The sequence below is a fragment of the Sciurus carolinensis genome, chromosome 18 (assembly GCF_902686445.1).
Source record: "Sciurus carolinensis chromosome 18, mSciCar1.2, whole genome shotgun sequence".
In the NCBI taxonomy this organism is placed as follows: Eukaryota; Metazoa; Chordata; class Mammalia; order Rodentia; family Sciuridae; genus Sciurus; species Sciurus carolinensis.
The window spans coordinates 12,334,527-12,354,985 of NC_062230.1; the positions used below are offsets into that span (position 1 = coordinate 12,334,527).

The 20,459-nt window shown below is 55.8% G+C and overlaps 1 protein-coding gene across 1 annotated transcript in view; it reads left to right on the plus strand.

The window, feature by feature from the left end:
* Foxk1 (forkhead box K1) overlaps positions 1–15,282 on the plus strand; it is a 51,904-nt gene extending 36,622 nt beyond the window's left edge. The window contains exons 3-9 of the mRNA XM_047533560.1: positions 6,035–6,191; positions 6,636–6,782; positions 7,364–7,557; positions 8,579–8,745; positions 8,834–9,118; positions 10,048–10,272; positions 10,786–15,282. Coding sequence (XP_047389516.1) covers positions 6,035–6,191; positions 6,636–6,782; positions 7,364–7,557; positions 8,579–8,745; positions 8,834–9,118; positions 10,048–10,272; positions 10,786–11,063 — 1,453 coding nt within the window. The 3' untranslated portion in view covers positions 11,064–15,282. The remainder of the gene's footprint in view (positions 1–6,034; positions 6,192–6,635; positions 6,783–7,363; positions 7,558–8,578; positions 8,746–8,833; positions 9,119–10,047; positions 10,273–10,785) is intronic.
* Positions 15,283–20,459: the final 5,177 nt, after the last annotated feature.

Genomic DNA, 20,459 nt, shown 5'->3' on the forward strand with positions numbered 1-20,459 from the left:
GTCTCAGGCATCCACCGCGGGTCTGGGATGTGGACCTGTGGATAGGAGACCCCTGGACTCTTCTTTTTCTGGTAACTTGGGATCCTGCTTCAGGATGCCTCCCCCTACTTCAGTCTCGTGCGTGTTCAGTATTGATGCCTAGAACACTGTGTACGAAGGTTGGGTGGTTGCAGCAGGGACCCAGCCTGGCTGGTCTGGGAGCCATGAGGTTCCGGCTTCCTGTTTCCTGCCTGTACCTGCAGGCCTCACCAGCCCCAGCCCACCTGTCCCCTTTCCCATCTGAAAACTTGAGGAAAGTAAGTGGATTCCTCCACACTGAAAGGTTGCCACCCTCTGTTCTGTGTTCCTTTTATTTCCCCCCACTGCAGAGGTATTTTTGGCTCTAAACTGCTGGGACAATTGAGTGGGGTTAGTGGGGATGTCCCCAGTTCTGTGATCACCGCAGGAGCCCTTCAGGGCCCACATCACCTGGCCTGTGTGTGGTAGGCCTGCGGTGTGCTTTTGTGTGGGCACATGCTGTGCAATGGAGAGCCTGTCCCAAATTCTGCACACCTGGGAAGCAGGAGGCCCTGCAGGGCACGGGCTGCTGAAGGCGGGGAGGGCGGCTCCCACCCAGAGTCACAGAATGGTGGGGCCGAGCCTTGGCTGAGCATCTGCGGGTCTTAAGCCTGCTTGAGAAGAGCGAAAAGTTGGGCCGCTTGCTGGTGTTTTTCACTGGGGCAAGTGCATTCCAGAGTCAGCCCTTCAAGGTCGCATCTCAGGATTTTGCAGCATTTCATTTATCATAAGGAAGCACGGGCATTCTTAAACATAGGTCCAAAAACTTGGCCTCAGAAAATGTCCTTTCACTATTTTTTTTTATTTAGAAATACTACATGTACATTATGTAATGTGGACATTTAAAAAAATGAAAATCCCCCCAGGAAACCCCCCAGAGACTGTCCCTGTCACTCTTGACTCGGATTCTGGGCTCTGCCTGTGTGCCTGAGTCACGGACTCACGTGGCTGTCACTGGGTTTTTCAGAGTTAGGTGTTACACTTGGACTTCCTATGTGGAAATTAAGAATTTAGCTTGCCCTCCCCACCCCGTCCTCCTGACACAGTCACATTATTTTTTGGTTCCATCGGTGTTGACGTTTTCTTTATTATAACTGTGCTGTGATCATCATGCCCAGCCATTTCCTTCCTGTTCTCTTGCCTTGTTTCCCCTCCTTGGAGTTCATGATTCCTCTTTTCTGTTTGGTAAGCTGTCTGTATACCTATTGCTGGCACTTCCTGTGCACTCTGCTGGTTGTGCATGAATCTCACCGTGAAGGGCTTCCTGCCTCCTCTAATCAGGAGGTCTGGGGCCCCTCTGACCATAGGATCATCTTCTCTATCATTCTGGGAGTTCCCACTGACTAGGTATTTCCTGACTTGGTGGCTTCCTCTTTCCTGATTTGCTCCTTTGTTTTATTGGGGAACATCCTTCATTCGCTTCCTGGGAAAGGGTACAGGAGAGATACATTTAAAAAAAATCTTCCTTGCCTGAAAATCATCATTATTTTTTATTCCCCCTTTTGGGTGGTTTTACCAGGTAGAAAAATCTAGGTTGGAAACCTTTCTCCCTTGGAACTTAAAGCCTTTTTCTGGCTTTGAGTGTTATTTGTAAGAAGCTGGATGCTGGATGCTGTCTGGTTCCTAACGTTTTCCCCCAAGACCCTGGGGGGTGGGGGATTCTTTTCCATCCCCTGCCCGGACACTAAGTGGGTCCCTTCAGGCTGAGGACTCACTTCCTCGACTCCAGGACATCCTCTTAGGGCCCACAAGGCCACGCTCCACTTCTTGTCCTCTGTATGGGGGCGTGCCCTGTCCCCTCCATGCTTCTGTCCCCTCTTGGCTCTTGTGCTGGTTCCCAGCATGTCCTCCAGTCTCTCCCCCTTTCACCCTTTATTGGGTTTTTTTCCCTCCCTTTTTTTGGTTTAATTTTTAAGAGCATCTTCTTTCGTTGTTACACTGCCCTTGCCGGCTCCTGGGTACAGCGTCTCTTCCCCTAGGAGGACACGTGTCTTGTTCCCCCTGGCATGTGGTGGTCTCGTCTGTGTCCCCTCCTCCTTGTTCTGTTTTGCACCCCCCCCCCCCCACCTGGTGGAAGCTTGTCTAAAGACAGGCACAGCTCAGCTGGCCTTTAGGCTCTGGAACAGGGTGGTGGGGACCAGACTCGGGCAGGGCCCTAAGTGGCCTCTGCCAGTGAGACCATCCTCCACCTCCAGGCAGAGCCCCAAGGATGCTGCAGGGGCAGAGGACACGGAGCCCTCCCACAGCCGCCCCAGCCCAGCAAACGTTCCGGGCACTGACTTGGCCTGGCCTGTGGCATCAGCCTTGTCTCCCCTGGGGTCAGAGGTCCAGGGTGGGTGGGGTCCGGGCACTTCTTTCAGACTGCGGCTGCCTCTGTTCAGCATAGCTGCCCGCCTGCCCCAGGCGGTCCTGGGGTCTGTGGTTTGACTGCAGGGACAGACTGGAGGTGTGGCTGGTCAGAGGACCCCTGGCAGAGTCAGCTGGAGGAATGGGGTGCTGTGCCTGGAGAAGGCCTGTCTTGGCTTGGAGGCTGGCCTCGTAGGCAGCCCAGGGGTGTCTTTGGCTGGCTGTGGATTCCTTTTCCCCGACTTGAATTCTTCCTGCAGTGAGACTAAGAGGGCCATCGGCCGTCCAGCCTGTCCAGTGCCCTGGACGCCAGAAGTGTGTTGCCAGGCATGCCTTGGGCGGCTACCAGAGCAGCTTCCAGACCTGCCTCCAGGGTGTGGCCCCAGCTGTCATGGGGCCAGCATGGGGTTGTCCTGGCCACAGCAGGCCATTGCCAGGATTGGCCAGTCCTCAGGAGCTCACTCAGCGCTTCCAAGCTTTCTTGCCTGAAGCGGAAATGGGACTTAGGAATTGTTTTCCATAAAAGGGAAGCGGGTTGAGTGGCGGCCGCCTGGAGTGCCGCTCCCTCAGCCCCCGGCTCCGTCTGGAGTCGGGAGGACCGGCCTTCGTTCCACATGGTGGTTTTGGCTGGTCACCGCTCAGCCCAGCTCTTTCACCCCATCCAGAATGTAGAGTCCAGCAGGGAGTGGTCAGGCCACGTCCCCAGACTCTTCCCCGAGGCAGAGCGCGGGTCTCTTTCCTGGAATGACACCTGGGGTCCAGGCGGGGCTGAGGCTATCGCCCCTCAAGAGATGTGGTGTGTGTGTGTTTACACTGGCTTGTTAAGCTTTTTCTTTTCCCAAAAATTGCTGTCAGAGAGTTTTTCAGTGGAGGAGACAGAACACTTGGTGTCAGACCCTGAGGACCTTGGCCAGCTTTCCCAGGGTGGCCCCTAGGCCGGGAGCCCGTGCCCCAGCTCGAAAGCCCTGTCCACCGCGGCTGTGGGTGTTCCAGCCCCTCCTCGATCCCAGGTTTCCTAGCCCTGGGTTTTTCCAGGCCCTGTGGCATCTTCTTGCCTCCCCCTGGGTGGAGGCCTAGCGTCAGGGTGGCTGTGCCCGGCACAGCTCTCTGGGGCCAGCAGCTGAATGGGCACATTGAGACCAGAGTCGCTTCGAGGGCAGGAAAGGCTGGGCGAGCAGGCCCCTCGCCCCCGTCCCCTACCAGGCGCTTCTGGGAAACCGCTGGGCGACACGCCCCTGTGCACCTTGGCTGCAGCCACAACCAGGTCCAGACCGCAGGTTCTGAGCCGACCTTGGCCGAGCCTGGAGGGTCATCTCCATCGGCTCCCGTGCACGGGCTTCGCCTTCTGGAGGTAGGACGCGTTTTCCACCATCGCTCAGGAAACCCTGGACCCTGCAGCCGGGCCTCCTGCAGGTGAGCTGGGTAGCACCTCCTGGTCTCCTGTCACGGGGCCACTCAACCCCAGTCCTTGGGAATGCCCAGGAAGTCCCCAGAGGCCGCCCAGCACCGCCAGCTCTCGGTCCCCTCAAGCCGACCCTGGTGCTGCTGCTGGTGGAACCTGGCTCCCAATGGAAGCATCCCTGAGTTCTCACCGTGTGGACGCTGTTACCGGCAAATCCTTCCCTCGCCTGCACACTTGGGTTTAGAAGTTTAGGTTCAGAGTTAAATTCAGGAAAGGTTTTGATTTTGTTTCTCACGCTCGCAGCTTATTTATGGTTGTCAGTCTCCGTGTGACCAGGCCTTAAGCCAGCTCCTAAGAATGTGTGGTGCGGGGTGGTGGGGCACCGCCTGAGGAAGGTTTCTGTAGGCACAGAATTGACCTGTCTCTACCCACTGGGGACTGAGGTGGCCAAGGGAGTAAGAATCCTCCAATTAGAGCCCTCGGAATTCTGCTTGGTTTGCAGCAGCTCATTACCGCAGAGCTGGTGAGCGGAATCGAGTTCCTCCTCGGGTCAGTGCGACGTCTGTCTGTCTGGTTTTCATTCATTCCTTCCTCCACCCAGCGAGTGTTTCTTGAGCCCCAGGTACGTGGGGGTGGCTCCCATGGGTGCCCTATCCTAGGGCCAGTGGGGCACCAGTGAGTGTGCAGGAGGGCGCCCCAGGAGGGCAGTGTCTGGACTGAGTGGCCACATCTTGTTTGGACAGCTGGAGAGGGGACATCCTGGCAGACGCTGAGATGAGGGAACAGAGCACAGGGCAGGCCTCTTGGAGACCTGTGACCATCCAGAGGGTTCTGGGCTCCCGAAGGGCAGACACCAGAGGCGTGTTCCCTCCCAGCCTGGCCTCCTGCCATCACAGGCCCTGGGTGGGGTGGCACCACAGGCCTGCCCTCGCTACTGGTACAGTGAGGCAGGGCCCCAGGTGGGCAGGACAAGGACCAGAAACGCTTCTGACTGGGCTCCTGCACCCACTTGCCATATTCAGTTGGTTTTCTCTCCAAGTTTTGAGAAGTCATTTTCAGAATCAGAATTTTGATGTGGTTTGATAGCCAGAGCCTGTCTGATTAATCAGGGGAAGCGGGCTGTTAGCACACGCAGCCCCGGGGTGCGGGAGCCCCACTCTCCTGCGTACGTCCTGGAGGGCAGGCTGGCCCACCTTGTGGTGTCGCGTCCAGCTGTGGGCTGTTGCTTCTGCCCAGGAGGAGGGGTGACAGGGTGCAGGAGAGCCAGGCTGAGCCATCGCCTGACGCGGGGAGACCCATGTGCCCTGCTTCAACTGTCCATGGTTCTCTCTTTTTTTAAAAATGGACAGACCACATTTTATTTATCAATTTACTGTTTTGTTTAGTTTTGTTAATTTTTTGTAGCTGTAGATGGATAGAATGCCTTCATTTTGTTTGTTTATTTTTATGTGGTGCTGAGGTTCGAACCCAGTGATTCACAGGTGCCAGGCAAGTGCTCTCAATTCACTGTTAATGGACATTTGAGTTATTTTCATCTTTTGGTTATTACGAACATTCCACTATTAACATATTCCACTACTATTGCGTGTGCACAAGTTGTTTTACTTTTTGGTTCTTCTTAGGTACACATGGCAGTAGGATATTTTGACATACATACATGGAGTCTGACTTATTCCAATTAGGATCCCATTCTTGTGGTTGTACGTGGTGTGGAGTTTCACTGTGGTGTATTTATGAACATAGGAAAGTTATGTCCGATTGTCCCTCGTTCTTTGTCCATCAGGCCCTGGCACCTCTCTTTACGGTACAGCTGGCTATCTCAACCGTGAGCCTTTTCTTGGGGTGCCATCTTGTGGACAGCTTAGCACAAGCCCACGGCTCCCATGAGCTCGGGCTTCCTCCTGCCTGGTGCTGAGGCTTCTGCACCACACCTCAGCCCTGCCGGGCAAGGATGGGCCTGTCTGCAGGCTCAGGACCTGAGGTGGCTTTGCCTTGGAGCAGAGCTTTCTGCCAGAATGAAAACACAATTGCTGTCTCCAGGGTCCTAACACTGTGACCTCTGTCTCCAGCTGCGTTTCTCCCTCTTTGAGGAGGGTTGGCCGTGTGATGGTTCTTCCAGTAGAATACTGAGTTCCCTCGCCCCATCCAGGCTGGTCCTGAAACCGTGTTCTGCCCAGAGTCCTCCTTCCCCGGGTTGTGAACTCACAGTATGCCCTTTCCTCCCTTCAGTGTCCCCAACTCCTGCCCGGCCAGTCCACGTGGAGCTGGGTCCTCTGGCTACCGCTTCGTCCAGAACGTGACCTCAGACCTGCAGCTTGCCGCAGAGTTTGCAGCGAAGGCCGCCTCAGAGCAGCAGGCAGACGCGTCCGGCGGCGACAGTCCCAAGGTCCGAGCCTCAGATGTGCATAGTGACCCGGACTGGGTGGTAGAGGCTCCCTGGGTGCCACAAACCAGGTGCTCCAGGGTGCAGGGTGGTGGGTAGAGCTTCTGACCTTCCCTGGCCGTTTGCCGTGGCTGGGGGACGTCCACCCTGCTCCTCCTTGTTCCTTCTGCTCCTGGCAGAATGGTTTCAGTGTTAAGGACAATGACGTTGAGCAGAATGACACATTTCCCCTTATGACTGTGTCTTGGTTCATTTCCATCTGGTAACTGACTTGACTGTGGAGCAGGTAAGGAGTTCCAAAGTCAGGTCACGATGGAGACCCCATTTCTCCTCCCCGTGCGGCTCAAGCGAGGGGACTTGATCTAGACCCACCCACCGGGCTTCTGGGAGCAGGAGGCCCAGCGGGTCCTGCGCCTCCTCCAGGGAACTGTGGTCTGCTTCCCGCAGGACGAGTCGAAGCCGCCCTACTCCTACGCTCAGCTGATCGTGCAGGCCATCTCCTCGGCGCAGGACCGGCAGCTAACACTAAGTGGCATCTACGCGCACATCACCAAGCATTACCCCTACTACAGGACGGCCGACAAGGGCTGGCAGGTGAGGCTGGGGGCTCGGGCAGGTCTCTTGCAGCCTGGGGGGACGTCGCTGTGTGGCGCCGCGTGGTGCAGCCGGCATCTCGTGACCCCCTCCACACCTGCTGCGCTCCCAGGCCTGCTGGGGGTGGGAGCCTGTGTCCTTGTGGAAGGACGCAGTGTTACACGGGTGTGGGTGGCATCTGCCTTCAGGGAGGACGGGGCCTCTGGCAGGCAGAGCTCACTCGGGTCCTGCCGTTTGCGTTTCCGTGGTCACGTTTCCCGTCGGCTGGTTTATTCAAGACCAGCCCTGAACCCGTGCGGCCCAGTCTGCTCTGTGCTACAGACGTGCTCCCGGGTGTGGCTTGTCTTCCTGATTTGCTTTCTCTGTAGAGAACAGTGACAGGATTCACCTGAATGGCATTTGGGTGGACAGCTGCCCCAGGCCCAGGATGTCCCCAGGAGGCACAGTCCCCCGGCAGCCATGAGGCAGGCAAGGCCGTGCCTGTCACCTCCGGTCCTGCAACTTGTTCCATGTGGATTCAGGGCAGTGGGATCTGTTCTCTGATGTGCTAGTGACCAGTGCCTGTCCCTGCCTCCCTGCAGAATTCTATCCGGCACAACCTGTCTCTGAACCGTTACTTTATCAAAGTCCCGCGCTCCCAGGAGGAACCTGGGAAGGGCTCTTTCTGGCGAATAGACCCTGCCTCCGAAGCCAAGCTCGTGGAACAGGCGTTCCGAAAGCGGAGACAGAGGGGTGTCTCCTGCTTCCGCACCCCCTTCGGGCCTCTGTCCTCACGGTAAGTCCCCTACTGTCCTTGCACTCAAAGGAAAGTCGACTTTCCCAGATGTAGAGGTCACAGGGTTGTTCTGGACACCATAAAACTCCCCCTGTCTTGAGACACACCTTCTGGACTCGTCATCACGTTGTCGGTAGATGTTGATAGCTTCTCGCGGGTGTTAGCTCATAGAAGCAGAAACACGAGGTGCAATGGGCAGAGGTTCCGGCTGAAGATGGGTACGTGTCAGTTCGCGGACCACACTTTCTGCCAGGGAATTGAGGGGTCCCGAGCACGGCCAGCTGCTCCCCTCCCTGATGCATCCAGACCTTTGAAGGGCAGACAAGAACGAGGCTGGTTGAGCTCAGAAGCAATTCTGCTACAGATCGAGTGGATCCTGTGACTGACAGGCAGTCAGGTGGACCCTCCCACTGGTCACTGGCAGCTTCAGCAGTCACCTGCCTGGCGGGTGGAGGCTCATTCCTGGCCACGCTCGGTTTCGAGGAGCAGACTGCCCCTTGATGGGCCAGCCTCTCTTCCCAAGGTCACCTGTCAGATGAGAGGCTCCCGGCGTGGGTGAGGGTGGAGGGCCTCGCAGGAGGAGCATCAGCTCCGTGCTCTTCGCTCTGGCCTGTTTCAGAGTCCGTCCTGTGACAGGCGGCCCCGGGCCCCAGGCTCAGTGGTTCTCGGGCAAACTGGTCATCCAACTAGAGCTGTGTCCTGTGACACAGAAGCTGAGCCACTCTTGAGGATGGCTGGTACCTTTCGGGAGATAAACGCTGTTGACTGTGGCGTGACTGGGAAGCCATGAACAGTGCCATGCCTCCGTAAGGGAGCACCCCACACTCGCACCCCACTGAGTGGAGCTGGCAGTTCTAGGTCTGTATCACCGGGTGACCGAGTTGGACATGCCTTGGGGACAGAGGAGCCCCAGGAAGTATGAAGTATGGGGTTGACGCTGTGGCATGTGACATCTTGCAGGTCCTTCTCATTCCGTGACATGTCACCTTAGCACAATGGTCCTTTCTTCTTCCTTTTTCAGGAGTGCTCCAGCTTCACCCACTCACCCTGGGCTGATGTCCCCTCGTTCCAGTGGCCTGCAGACTCCAGAGTGCCTGTCTCGGGAGGGCTCCCCCATTCCACACGACCCTGACCTGGGGTCCAAGTCAGCCTCCGTTCCCGAATATCGGTGTTCCCAAAGTGCGCCCGGTGAGGCCTGGTCTTGCCCTTTTCTGGCTAAGACAGTTCTAAAGAGGGCTAGCAGGGTCACTGTCCTTTCTCCCTCTGCTCCATGCAGGCTCCCCCGTCAGCGCGCAGCCAGTGATCATGGCTGTGCCTCCCCGACCGTCCAACTTAGTGGCCAAGCCTGTTGCCTACATGCCAGCTTCCATAGTGACCTCACAGCAGCCCTCGGGCCATGCCATCCACGTTGTGCAGCAAGCCCCCACCGTCACCATGGTCAGGGTGGTCACCACCTCCGCCAGCTCAGCCAACGGATACATCCTCGCCAGCCAGGCCTCGGCAGGGGCCTCCCATGATGCCGCGGGCACGACCGTGCTGGACTTGGGCAGTGAAGCCAGAGGTAACGTTAGCTGCAGCCGCCATCTCTGCCAGGACTCACTGCAGACGTCGTCGCTGCCCAGGCCTGGGCCTCGGGTCTCAGAGCCCACCTGTCGGGGCGGAGGCTCAGGAGGACGGGTCTCTGCTGCTGCAACCTGGGGTCATGTCCTTTTAAGGCATCACTGACTGTCCCCAGGTGCCTGCTTGCCTGACTGCAGATGGGCAGGCCTTTAAAGCACATGGCTGTTCCCTTGCATCTTGTTTCTCCTCAAAGTGACTGAATTAAGTTCCAAGTAATTTAACATTTTCTCAAGGAGGAGGAATAAGCCTGGGAGGGCGATTTCTTTAGAGCCCCTGGCGAGGAGTCTTTAGAAGTTATTGGGAGGGAAAAGTCATGCTATAAGTTCCTAAAAGAAGTCCAGAGCCCAAGGGACGCCCCGGGTGGACACCCCCTCAGAGCACTTCCGTGTTACGCAGCATCTCTGTCATTATTGACTACTGCCCACTCAATCTCAGCGGTCATTTTTTATTTTAATCCATCATAATACAAACTGTCTTTTGGTAAAGGAAGCTATGGCTCTAAAACAAAATCATTTTGTTCCAAACAATACTTTCTATTTTGCAGATTAAATTTGGAATTTGGCTTGGTTCAAGCTCAAGGTACACTTTTTCACAGTCCTCTGGATTGTTTTGGTGTTTTGAGACACGCTTCCTCTGGGATTTTCCTCGGAGAAGCAGTTTCCCCCTGGCCGCTCCTCCTCCCACCTGCCTGCAGGTCCAGCTCCCGGGCACCTGTGGCAGTCGTTGGCCTGACGTAGTCAGGTTTGGTTGTGTTTTGTGTGCGGTGCCAGGGATTGAACTCGGGGTCTGCATGTGCTAGGCGAGTGCTCGGCCCCCGAGCTACGTCCCATGCCCCCCAAGTGTGGTTCTGATTCACTTCGTGCCCTACAGGCCTGGAGGAGAAACCCACCATTGCGTTTGCCACCATCCCTGCAGCCAGCCGAGTCATCCAGACAGTGGCCAGTCAGATGGCCCCTGGGGTTCCCGGACACACAGTCACCATCCTGCAGCCAGCCACACCGGTGACCATCGGGCAGCACCATCTCCCAGTCCGGGCCGTCACTCAGAACGGAAAGCACGCTGTTCCCACGAATAGTCTAGCCGGCAACGCTTACGGTGAGGCCCCGCCCCTGTCCCAGCCTGAGTCCTGAGCGGTGGGGCTGTGCTGCAAGCAGCGCAGCAACCAGGCTTTCCCAGTAGAGCACAGGAGGGAGACCAGACGTCCCCACCGCCATGCTGCCCACATTGAACTCACTGTGGTGACACAGGAAGTCAGATGGCCAGGACATGGGGCAGGGCCCCAGCCAGAGTGGGCTCAGGTCTGAGTGGGTGGTTCCAGGCAGGTGGAGTTGTGTGAAGGTGAGGGCGGAACCCCGGGTGTCTCTAGGGATCAGCAGAAGCCCTGAGGTGGGCCCCTGGCCCGCTGGAGGGAGTCAAGAGCAAATGTGCCTTGGGCAGTTAGAGAAGGAGGAGGCGGATGGGCCCCGCCCGGAGAAGCCAGGAGCTGGGCAGCAGGGCAGACCCAGGGGCTGGGGCCAGGCCCCTCCAGTTGACCGAGCCCTTGGCTGTTTGGGGGAATCGGTGTGGGTCCTCCACCGATTCCCCCGTAACCTCTCCTTCCTCCACCAGCCCTCACCAGCCCCCTGCAGCTCCTCGCGGCCCAGGCAAGTTCGTCCACGCCTGTGGTGGTCACCAGGGTGTGCGAGGTGGGGCCCGAGGAGCCAGCGGCAGCAGTCATGGCGGCCAGTGCCACCCCGACCCCAGCCACCTCCAACACCACCTCGGCCTCCTCCAGTGGGGAACCTGAGGTCAAAAGGTCCCGGGTGGAGGAACCCAGTGGGACAGCGACCGCACAGGCTGGGGTGATGGCAGCTGCCGGCCCACAGGGCCCAGGCACTGGAGAGTGAAGTCACCTGCACAGGGTGGAGCGGGACACACCACAGGAACCCGAGCAGGCCCCACGGTGCAGACGGCTGTGCTCGCGGACCCAGGAGAGAAGCCCCAGGGCTGCCTGCAGCACGTGCCACCTGAGCAGCAGCCGCCACGCCTGGAACACCCATCCTTCCCACTTGCCTCCTGCCCTCCCATGGTGTGAAACAAAAACACATAAACAAGTCCGACAACTGATCGTCCGGTCCTGGGGATCGCGTGTGTTTATTTCCCACTCCCCTGGCACCGCTGCCTCTCCGGGCCCTTTGGTCGAGGGCATGGGGAGAAGGTCTAGCCCAGCACCTCAGGAACCCATCAAGACCACCCACCCACTGGGAGGAGGACTCCGGCCTCAGGGCCTTTGTTGGGGCAGCAGCCTTTGCCTAGAGAACCGGACAGAAGCTCAGCAAGGTGCCAGCCAAGGCCTCCTAGTGGGGACGGGAATGGGACGAATTCCTGTTTGTCATAGATGGGGAATAGGCAAGAAAAAGGCAGGAACTGCCGACTCATGTACTGTTTTGTGGTGTCTTTTCCAAAATGACATAGAAAATATTGGCATTACTTAGAATGGGGTGTCTGGTTTGGCTTTGGACCCCGAGTATTTCTTGTTGTTTAAACGTGGAATGCAGGCTCGTCACAAATCTGAGGCACACACAGGAGGGCTGATGGTCCTCCAAGGCTGCTGCCTGGACGGATGAGCAGCACGGTCGGTGTTCTGGCCTCAGCCCTGTCTGATAACTTCAAGAAGGCTCCGCGCTGCTGCCTCTGTCAAGGTGCTTTGGGTGAAAGGTCAGTCCGAAGTCAGCAGCTGCAGCATCCAGCCAAACCTGGACACCTGTGTCGAGCCGCGTGCCCAGGAAACAGGGCTGCTGGTGCTCCGGGCAGAAGTCAAGTGCCTGCTTGGCAAGGAGGACGTTCACGGGTGTCACCAGAAGACCAGGGGTAAACCCCAAGGTCCCGCAGCTCTGCCCCAGGTCTGGGGATCCACTGGGACATGCCTGCTCACACTGCCTTGCCCACCACATTCCAGTTTCCTGACCTCCCCCACATTCATCCACTGTTTGAAATTGGAACCAGTCCTTCTGTCAGAAGCTCGGGGACTCTGGTCACTTTGCAGAAAGGAAACTACCCACGAGGCAGCAGTTGGCAGGCAGGCCCGTGCCAGGTCTGCTGGTGTTTGATCTCAACAAGGTGAGAACCAAAGGACAGAAAGCTCCCTCCAGGCAGTCAAGGGGCTCCAGTGCACCTAGGATGTCCCTCTGTGTCCATTCGGCCAGTGGCACTTCAAGATATGGCACAGGAGCAGGAGCGAAGCCGGAGCCATGGAGTCATGGAGCCACGGACCATTTGGCCCAGTTGGGATGAGATCGGAGCCCTGGGCCACTCCTGGAGGACACTGAGAAAGCACTCGTGCATCTGTGTAAGTTGGCCCTGCGGTGGCCGTCGCTCCCGTGCTGGTCCACGACTAGACCCCAGCACTCCAGGGCAGCGCCTGTCCTTGGCCTCACCGCCTCTTGCCAACGGAGCAGCTTCCTCAGTCCTGGTCCTGAGTGGAGGGCTCAGGAACACCCAGTCTCTGGACAGCAGAGAATGGCAGGGCCCATGCTGCCTCAAAACGAAGGGGACACTTGCACGGGTGATGTGGAGCTAGGGCAGGGAGAGTGCAGCTGGAGCTCGTGGGCAGGAGGGGTGGGCTCTGTCTCGCTGCTGCATGTCCCCTCACCCACTAGTCAGGTGTCTGCTTGGCAAGGAAGACGTTCACCTGCGTCACTAGAAGACAAGGGGTGAACCCCTGGTCCCGCCCCACTAGGAGCAGGTGCGGAGTGTCCTGCCCTCTTCCCTCTGCCTGCGGGGAAGACCCTTCTCTGTCCCTTTTAAGGCTCCTCAGACCAGTGGTTTCTATGGCACTAACCCCTAAATGGGAAATAAGCTCTTTGAAGTCTGTCCTGTGGCCTTTGGTGAGGTTTTGGGAGACAGGCAGGGTGAGGGTGGCCTGCCATCATGGCTCTGCCACCCCCACCCCCTAGTTTGGCGGCTCTACCTTCCCCTTCCTGGGCCTCCTGTGCGTGCATCCTTCCCGTGTGCCTGGTGGGTGCGTGGGTTGGGTAAGCAGGAACAGGGAGAGCCCTACTAGGCGAGGACCTGTGACAGGGACGTTAGGGTCACTGGATGCTTCTTTCCCTTCCCTGGTTCTTTACTCCCAGGCTGCACGTGGTCACCTCCCAGGGGGATTCTGTTTGTTTCTGGACTGTCATGACAGCCACAGAAGGTGCTGGGTGGCACCTCTGCCCAGAAGTGTAGGTCCCTGCATGTCACGTTCCAGGTCTCCTTACTCTGGTTCCTACACATTTGCTCTCCCAGCTTCTAAGACACTCTGGTCCCTGTCCTGTCAGTGACATGTCACTGTGAACGCTGTCCAGGAGAGGGGAAGAGGTGGCGGGGAGGGCAGGGACTCTCCCAGCGTCTGGCTCAGAAGAGGGACAGAGAAGTGCCCTCAGGTTCAGTGCACTCAGCGGGGTAGGGGTGGGGAGGCTGGCCCTGGAATGCCACACGGGTTCATAAACAGTGTTTTGAAAGGCTTTTGGTCATCCACCAGGTGGCATACCTGGCTCCTGCCAGAACTTGTCCTGGAGCCAGCAGCCAGAGACCTAGGCATGGTCAGTGCCCAGAGGAGATACACATCCCGGCCAGAGCTCCGCGATGTGCTTAGAGCCACCAGGCAGGGCCTTGCAGCTGAGCCCGTCATGGAAGCCAGAGTCCGAGCCGGGGAGCCGGAGGACCACTGCCACAGGGCTCAGGCCTTTTAGGTGGTTGAGGGTGGGCTGAACTCACCCAGAGGGGATGGCAGGTGGTGCTGGAAATGACTCCACTCTGGCACAGAGCCAGTGTCACTACAGACCTGGAGCAAGAGGACCTGCTCTGGTCATGCTGGGCTCTAGGTTTCTGGCATGGCCCACGGTGGAGGCCAGAGGCCCCAGGTGCAGGCGACAGCCTGGGAAGACCCCTCCCCCCTTGACCTGCTTTGACTAGAGTTTCCTCAGAGACCCAGGTCCTGGCCAGTGGCTCATGACTCAGATGCAGGAAGGTGTGAAAATGGCCACCCTCCAGGGCAAGCTGGCAAGGTGCTGGCGGTGAGGAGTTGCCCCGAGAGCTCACCTGCTGCTGGGACCTCCATGTGCATCCCTCTGTCCCTGTGTCCAGTGGCAGTTGGTGGCACTTGCCTTCCACGCTCCTCTGGCGTTGCTGCCTCTGGTGTCTAAGGGGACTAACCCACTGCCTCAAGGCTAGGCAGGGAGGCGCGGGCTGGGGAGCAGGCCAGGAGCTGGAGGCCCCTTAGCTTCCACCCACGGTCTAGTTTGTTCCTAGTTGGGGTTTCTGGGTTTTTATATTTTCTGTTTCTGTTATTTAGACCCAAGTCGAATGGAAAGGGTGGGGGTGGACTTGGGAGTTGTTGAGATGGGCATTTCATGGTCCTAGGTTCACGCTTGCGTGTTTCTCAAGTTGGGAGGGGACAGATCTGGTGGAGCTTTACCGTGGCAGGGACAGAGACCTCCCGGCCTCCAGGCCACCTCAGTCTCCAGGTGGGTGACCGATCTCAGCACGCACTCCTAGGGCTCTTTGCTGTCCCTCGCCAGGCCTGGAGAAAGGTTGGCTTGAGGTCATGGGTGTCATTTTAGCTAACACTCATCATTTCCTCTGAAATGAAGAAGAGCCTCACAGAACATTCCAAGTGAGCTGGGAGTTTCCGGAGAGCTGGGTGCCAGGTTTCCTCTCCATAGGCAGAAATCTCCACACTGGGAGAGTCAGAGACCAGGAGGAGAAAGCCACTCTCTGACTTCAGAGTCCGTGTCCTTCATGAAGAACAGACCTCATCTGAAAAAGCGAGAGCTCAGTAGAATGCAGGAGGATAGAGAAGAAAGGGTTTCCCGTGGCTCTCGCAGCCGGAAACAGATTCGCCTGGTGGGAGGGGCTCTCTGCTCTTCAGAAGCCTCAGATTCCCCTCTATACCTGAGTGACTTCATCTGGTCTGAGGGACAGAGCCATTTCTGGGGACACGCCCACCTGTCCTGGGCACTCCTTGGCCCTCTGAGAGCACACCTCAGTGCTGAGTAGCTTGCTCCATGGAGAGCATGAAAGCGATTGTAAGACTCTGTACTAGTAAAAAAAAAAAAAGTCCCTGTGTGCCGAACAGGAGCCTGCGCTGTCTTGGGCCACTCAGCTGAGCACGGAAAGCAGAGCCCAGCCGACCAGGTACTGGTCTTGGCGTAGGACGGAAATGCGCTTGCCCATGGCCTCCTCTCAGGGCTCCTTCAGATACCTCTGCCTAGAAGCAATATTATTTAATAAGAACAATTCAGATTGTTCCAATTGCTGCTATGAAGACAGGACTGGTCTTCAGCGGGGATTTGGCTTTGGAGGCTCACTGGTGTGTACCTGGGCCCCGAGGTGAGGGCAGAGTACAGACTGGAGTGGAGGTCCCGCACCCAGCTCCGCCTGCCCGCCTCCCCTGTGCTCCTGACCTTTATGGCTCTCTTGTGTTGTACAAGTTGCTTTCTGCATGCCTTGTTGCCACAATAGAGTTTTGGGGTGCTCAGGACCTGGTCCTGGTCACCCATGCACGCTGTCCTTGCTCGGGTCTGGTGCAAGACATCTGCTCCTTGTGTTTTCTTTCAGTACCAAAAGCTGCTGTGCTGGATGCTGGAGGGACAGGGTGTCCCAGCAGTACTGCAGCCCTGCGGGCGGTGAGCTGGGCCACTTTCCATGAGAGGTGACCCTTCCCCATGAGAGTTGACCCTTCCCCATGGCCTGTTTGAACTTCAGATGTTAGAGGTGTAGAAGGGATGGCCCTGTGTGGAGCAGCTCTGCTGGCCTGTCTGCAACCCGGGCAGCATGGGACTTTGTGACACTACCGTGGGCGTTTCCTCCAACCTGAACTAAAAAACAGACCCATTCCACTGATTTTGTTTAGAGAATAAAATTTTACACTTAACGTTTAAAAAACCAAACCAAACAAAAAAAGACCCCAGAGTGGTCTTGTTACTCAGCCCCCTGCGCTAGCTGTCTGCTCTTTTCAGCCAAGCCAAGCTCCCCTTTCCAGGTCTCAGCTCTGCTGCTAGAGAGAACATTCCAGAGCTACATCTGGGTGGTCTGGGTTTAGCAGCCAGGGCAGTGCTGCCGCAGAGGTGGGGCCAACCAGATGCCCATCACCAGAGGTTCCACGTGGGCATGAGAGCCAGGTGCTGTTCCCCAGAGGTGACAGGGAGGTTCTTGGGGACAATACTGAGTGCCCATGAGAGAGGCATGAGCAGGAGGGAGTAGTCGGCAGGATCCTGTGGTGAGCCTCACTGTGCCTGTGGTCACACCATGGCCATGAGTCTGTCCCTGCTGCCGAGGACAGACTCCTGCCCTGGGAAGCGTCCTTTCTTGGAATGGTATGCCCTCGGGCCGCCAGAGGACTGAGCTTTTCCCAGAAGCCCCTCCTGTTGCCCAGATGGCCTCTTCCACTGCATTTTTGTTCAGGACTGAAATGAAGAGCCTTCTCTCAGTTAGTGAGCCATGGAGTAAGCTTCCTTTACTTGCCCTGATAGCTGGTTGGGGCCGCGCAGTGTTCTAGAGAACAACTAGGCATCCTGTTCTAGGCATCCTGCGCCTCTCTGGAGAGAGACCCAGTCATAGGATTGTATTCATTCTCAGCACCTGCTTGTCCTTCTAGCCAAGGGACAGTGTGGTGACAAGGAAGCCCTGGGTGGTGAGCAGCAGCGGATCCTTCTCTGTACTTGGGTTAAGCCACCAGTCACTGGCATAGAGGACCCCTGGGGTCCCAGGCCCAAGCCGCAGCATCTTCAAGCTGCCGCCTGCTTTCAGTCACCCGAAGGCTACTGAGGACGCTTGGAGAGGGCTCCAGGTGGCTCTCGCCTTCGCTGCTTGCCTACTTCCCATGAGAGAGCCAGAGGAGAATTAAGAGCCCTGCCTCAGATTCTTTATCTGGGAGTCTTGTTTCTGGAATGGTCTGGCATCTGATTTATCAGATACTCGTGACTCAGTGAGCAGAGACCCGGTGGCTGCCTGATCAGGAACGGTCCCAGCGTCGTGCACACTCCCCCGGGGTACTCTCCCTGCAGTAGAAGCACTTGAGGGCCTCAGCATCTAGCACTGTCCCCAAATTACCAGATATGTTGGCTGAGCCCAGATGAGCCCTGTGACTCTTAAGTAGGTTTTTTTCCCTGTGTGAATCATTCTGGCCTGTGTGGATTCAAACTGTGCCTGTGGCCGCTGAATTTCTGGGTTAGCTGGGCCAGACTTTTTTTTTAATCAATAAAAATGGGGATTTAAAATCAAATATTTTGTTTGCCCTTCCTTCCCTCCCTAATTTCCCTTGGCGGGAGGCATTTTGGATTCCTCATATACCTTAACTTAATGTAGCTTGATTCCTGCTTCAGGAAAAGGTAGCAGAGAGGAAAGGAGAGGCAAGAGCTGTTCCAGGTCTTTCCTTAGGCTTTGCTGCGTCCCTGAAGGCTGGCTGCTCGGCACGTGCTGGGAGGGGCTCAAGCCAATACTGAAATTGATTTTTCTTACCTGAATGATAATTCTCCTGTACAGATAATTTGGGGGGGGGTGGGTGTTGTTTGGGGAGTGTGTGTATGTGTGTGCGTGGTTTTTTGTTTTTTACAGTGGCTGTCTGAAGTATTTTCACAGTATGTTTAATAATCAGTGCTTTAAAAAGCAGTGGTATCCTATAAAGTGGGGATTCTGGTTCTCGAGTTTGGGATGTGTCCCATGGCAGTGGGCAAATGTCCCACCCAGGGTGGCATTCCCACACCAACTCCATGGGCAGGAGCAAGCGCTGGAGTCGGAAAAACCAACAGGCCCACGTCAAAAGCAGCCCGGCTTGGGTTTTCATTTCATATGGGATACAGTATTTTTTTATTACGGAGCCATACTTTTTTTTTTAAAGTTTGAGATCTGAATGTGATTTCTAATTGTATCAGACATTAAATGTTTTAAAGCTATAACAAAGTTTAAAATTTCTACCTTTTGTTTTTCATTTAACTGTTCTTTTATCTATTAAATTGTTGTATGTGGATGGGGAAGTTTTGTTTCTCCTCTTAGCATTTGTTTCTATAACCAGAAATAAAATTATATATTAAAGAAATGATAATAAGGCTCCGTGTGATCCTTGTGGTTGGGTGGCTGTGAAGGGACACATGGGCTGACCGATGGCCTGGACACAGCCTTCCTGCTCCCTAGAGAGCGTCCCCAAGGTGCTCCGAAGACTGAAGGGCAGCTCTTTGGGGGCTGTGCTTCCTCTCACTTGTCCTTAGTGTTCTGTTGCCCCAAAGAAGCCAAGAAACAAAGGTGATTTCCACAGGTGCCTCGGTTACTGGACCGGGACACCCAAGCCCCAGAGCATGAGTGTCAGCAGCTTCAGGAATGTGACAGTTTGAGTCTGCTCCTCACACATGTGAGGGAAGGGCCAGCTCTTCGGCCCACACCCACAGCTGGGTCAGGGCTACCTGCAGGTACCCAGAGCTGCCTCAGGGGCCCGAGGCAGACACAGGTCCTTCTGCCACTCACCCAGGTGAGCATCTGCATGCACATCTGTGTGTGCTGAGCCCTCGCCTATGGAGGGCTGCAGAGCAGACATGGCTGGGCATTGGCCCTGGGGCCAGGCTCTTGCCCTGCCACTCTCCAGCTGTAGCACTTCAACCTGGGATAAGCTCTTTTCATGCAAAATGGACACTGCCTTCACAGACCAGATGAGCGAAGGATGTCAGGTCCTGACAAAGTGCTCTTGGTCATCTGTAGCCAGGCTGGTTCTTCTTCTCAAGGCCCCCAACTTGACAGGACTGCTGAGACCCTCTGAGTGAATATCTGTGGAAAAGTGTGTTTGCCACAAACATATCCTGTCAAGGCTCTGCGTTGTATATGCATGTGTCTGTCTTGCTACTCCGAATCTCTCAGACTTCACAGTTGCCCATAGTGACAGCTGAAGTTTGTTTGCTTCTCATCCTCTCTTCTGGTCACTCCTTTTCTGATGTGCAGTTCTAGCTATAAGCCTACCGTGACATTAACAGATTCGTTAAAAGCTTGAGAATGAGTTTCCTCTAGGGAACTGCATTGGCTAATTAGCATCTGTTTTTAAATTGTGTTTAGGACTACTGTTCACTACCAAGACCTTAAAAGAAACTTTTATGCAAACAAGTTTAAGAAAACCGGTCAAATATTAATCCTTGATAGTAAAGCTTGGGGTGGGTGTATATGGAGAGAAGGGGGGGATAGATATGAATCACTGGCATAGTTCCATTTACCCTGGGAACTTGTTATGTACCAGAGAAGCAAGTGCACATTCCTAGAGAGACAAAGGATCATGCGCTGCAGTGATTCATTATTGCCAGCATCTGGAAACAAGACAAATACCTATGAATGAACAAGGCTAAATATTTTGTGGTTCCAAAATATTTAGAGATACAGAAATATCTGAGATACAGAAAGAGGCAAATTCATCTCTGGCAATAAAAGTGATGTGTCTGGTATGCAGTATTTCTGGGGGAGTGGAGAGGTGGAGACGACAGGGAGGGGAAATGGTCTGCATGGAAATGGCCATGGCAGGAAACACAAATCAGTCCCCCACCAATGTGGCCAGTTAAACACCAGTTTATCGCTAATTTATAAAAATGTAAAAATAAAAATTTTAAAAATCCACTTAAGATTTGTAAACTTCACCATGTATGGTTCGCCTTAAACGTGAAAGCTGAGCGTGCAGCAGGCATCCATAGGCTGCCTACTTAGTTGTCACCCGATCCCACTCCAGCCAGGACAACATCAGCGGGCTCCCATCTCCATCCTCAGCATCAGCCCACGCTCAAGCATCTTCAGGAACAAGGTCAAGCACAGGTGTCTAGAATTCCCATAGGTAACTGCCCAGCCCCTTCGGCCATCCAGGTGTCTCCTCAGTACTCAAGGCCTAACCTTGACCCACCCAACCTAAAGAACATTCATCTCCATTCGACACTCTTCAGAGCCTGAAACAGTACCTGACACAGGGAGGGACCCGAATCAGGGTTTGCTCACTGAAGGACTTTCCACAAACTTCCTTTTCTGTTCCAATACCAAATGAATGGCACCACCCAGTGCCCAAGCCAGAGATCTGCTGTTGTCTTTGGCGTTTCCCTTCCTCTTCCAGCCCTCAAATCCCACTCCTGTATGGTTACTGCATCTGCCTACCAGTTAGGGGTTCTCTAGCTCTCTACCCCATCCATTCACCACGCTGTGGCCACAAAGGGCAGCATGCTGCTAAGGATGTCCCTGGGCACACCCCCAGGGCCCGCCGCGAGCAGGCCTTTCTTCTGCTCAGTTCAGGCGGCATGGTGCTT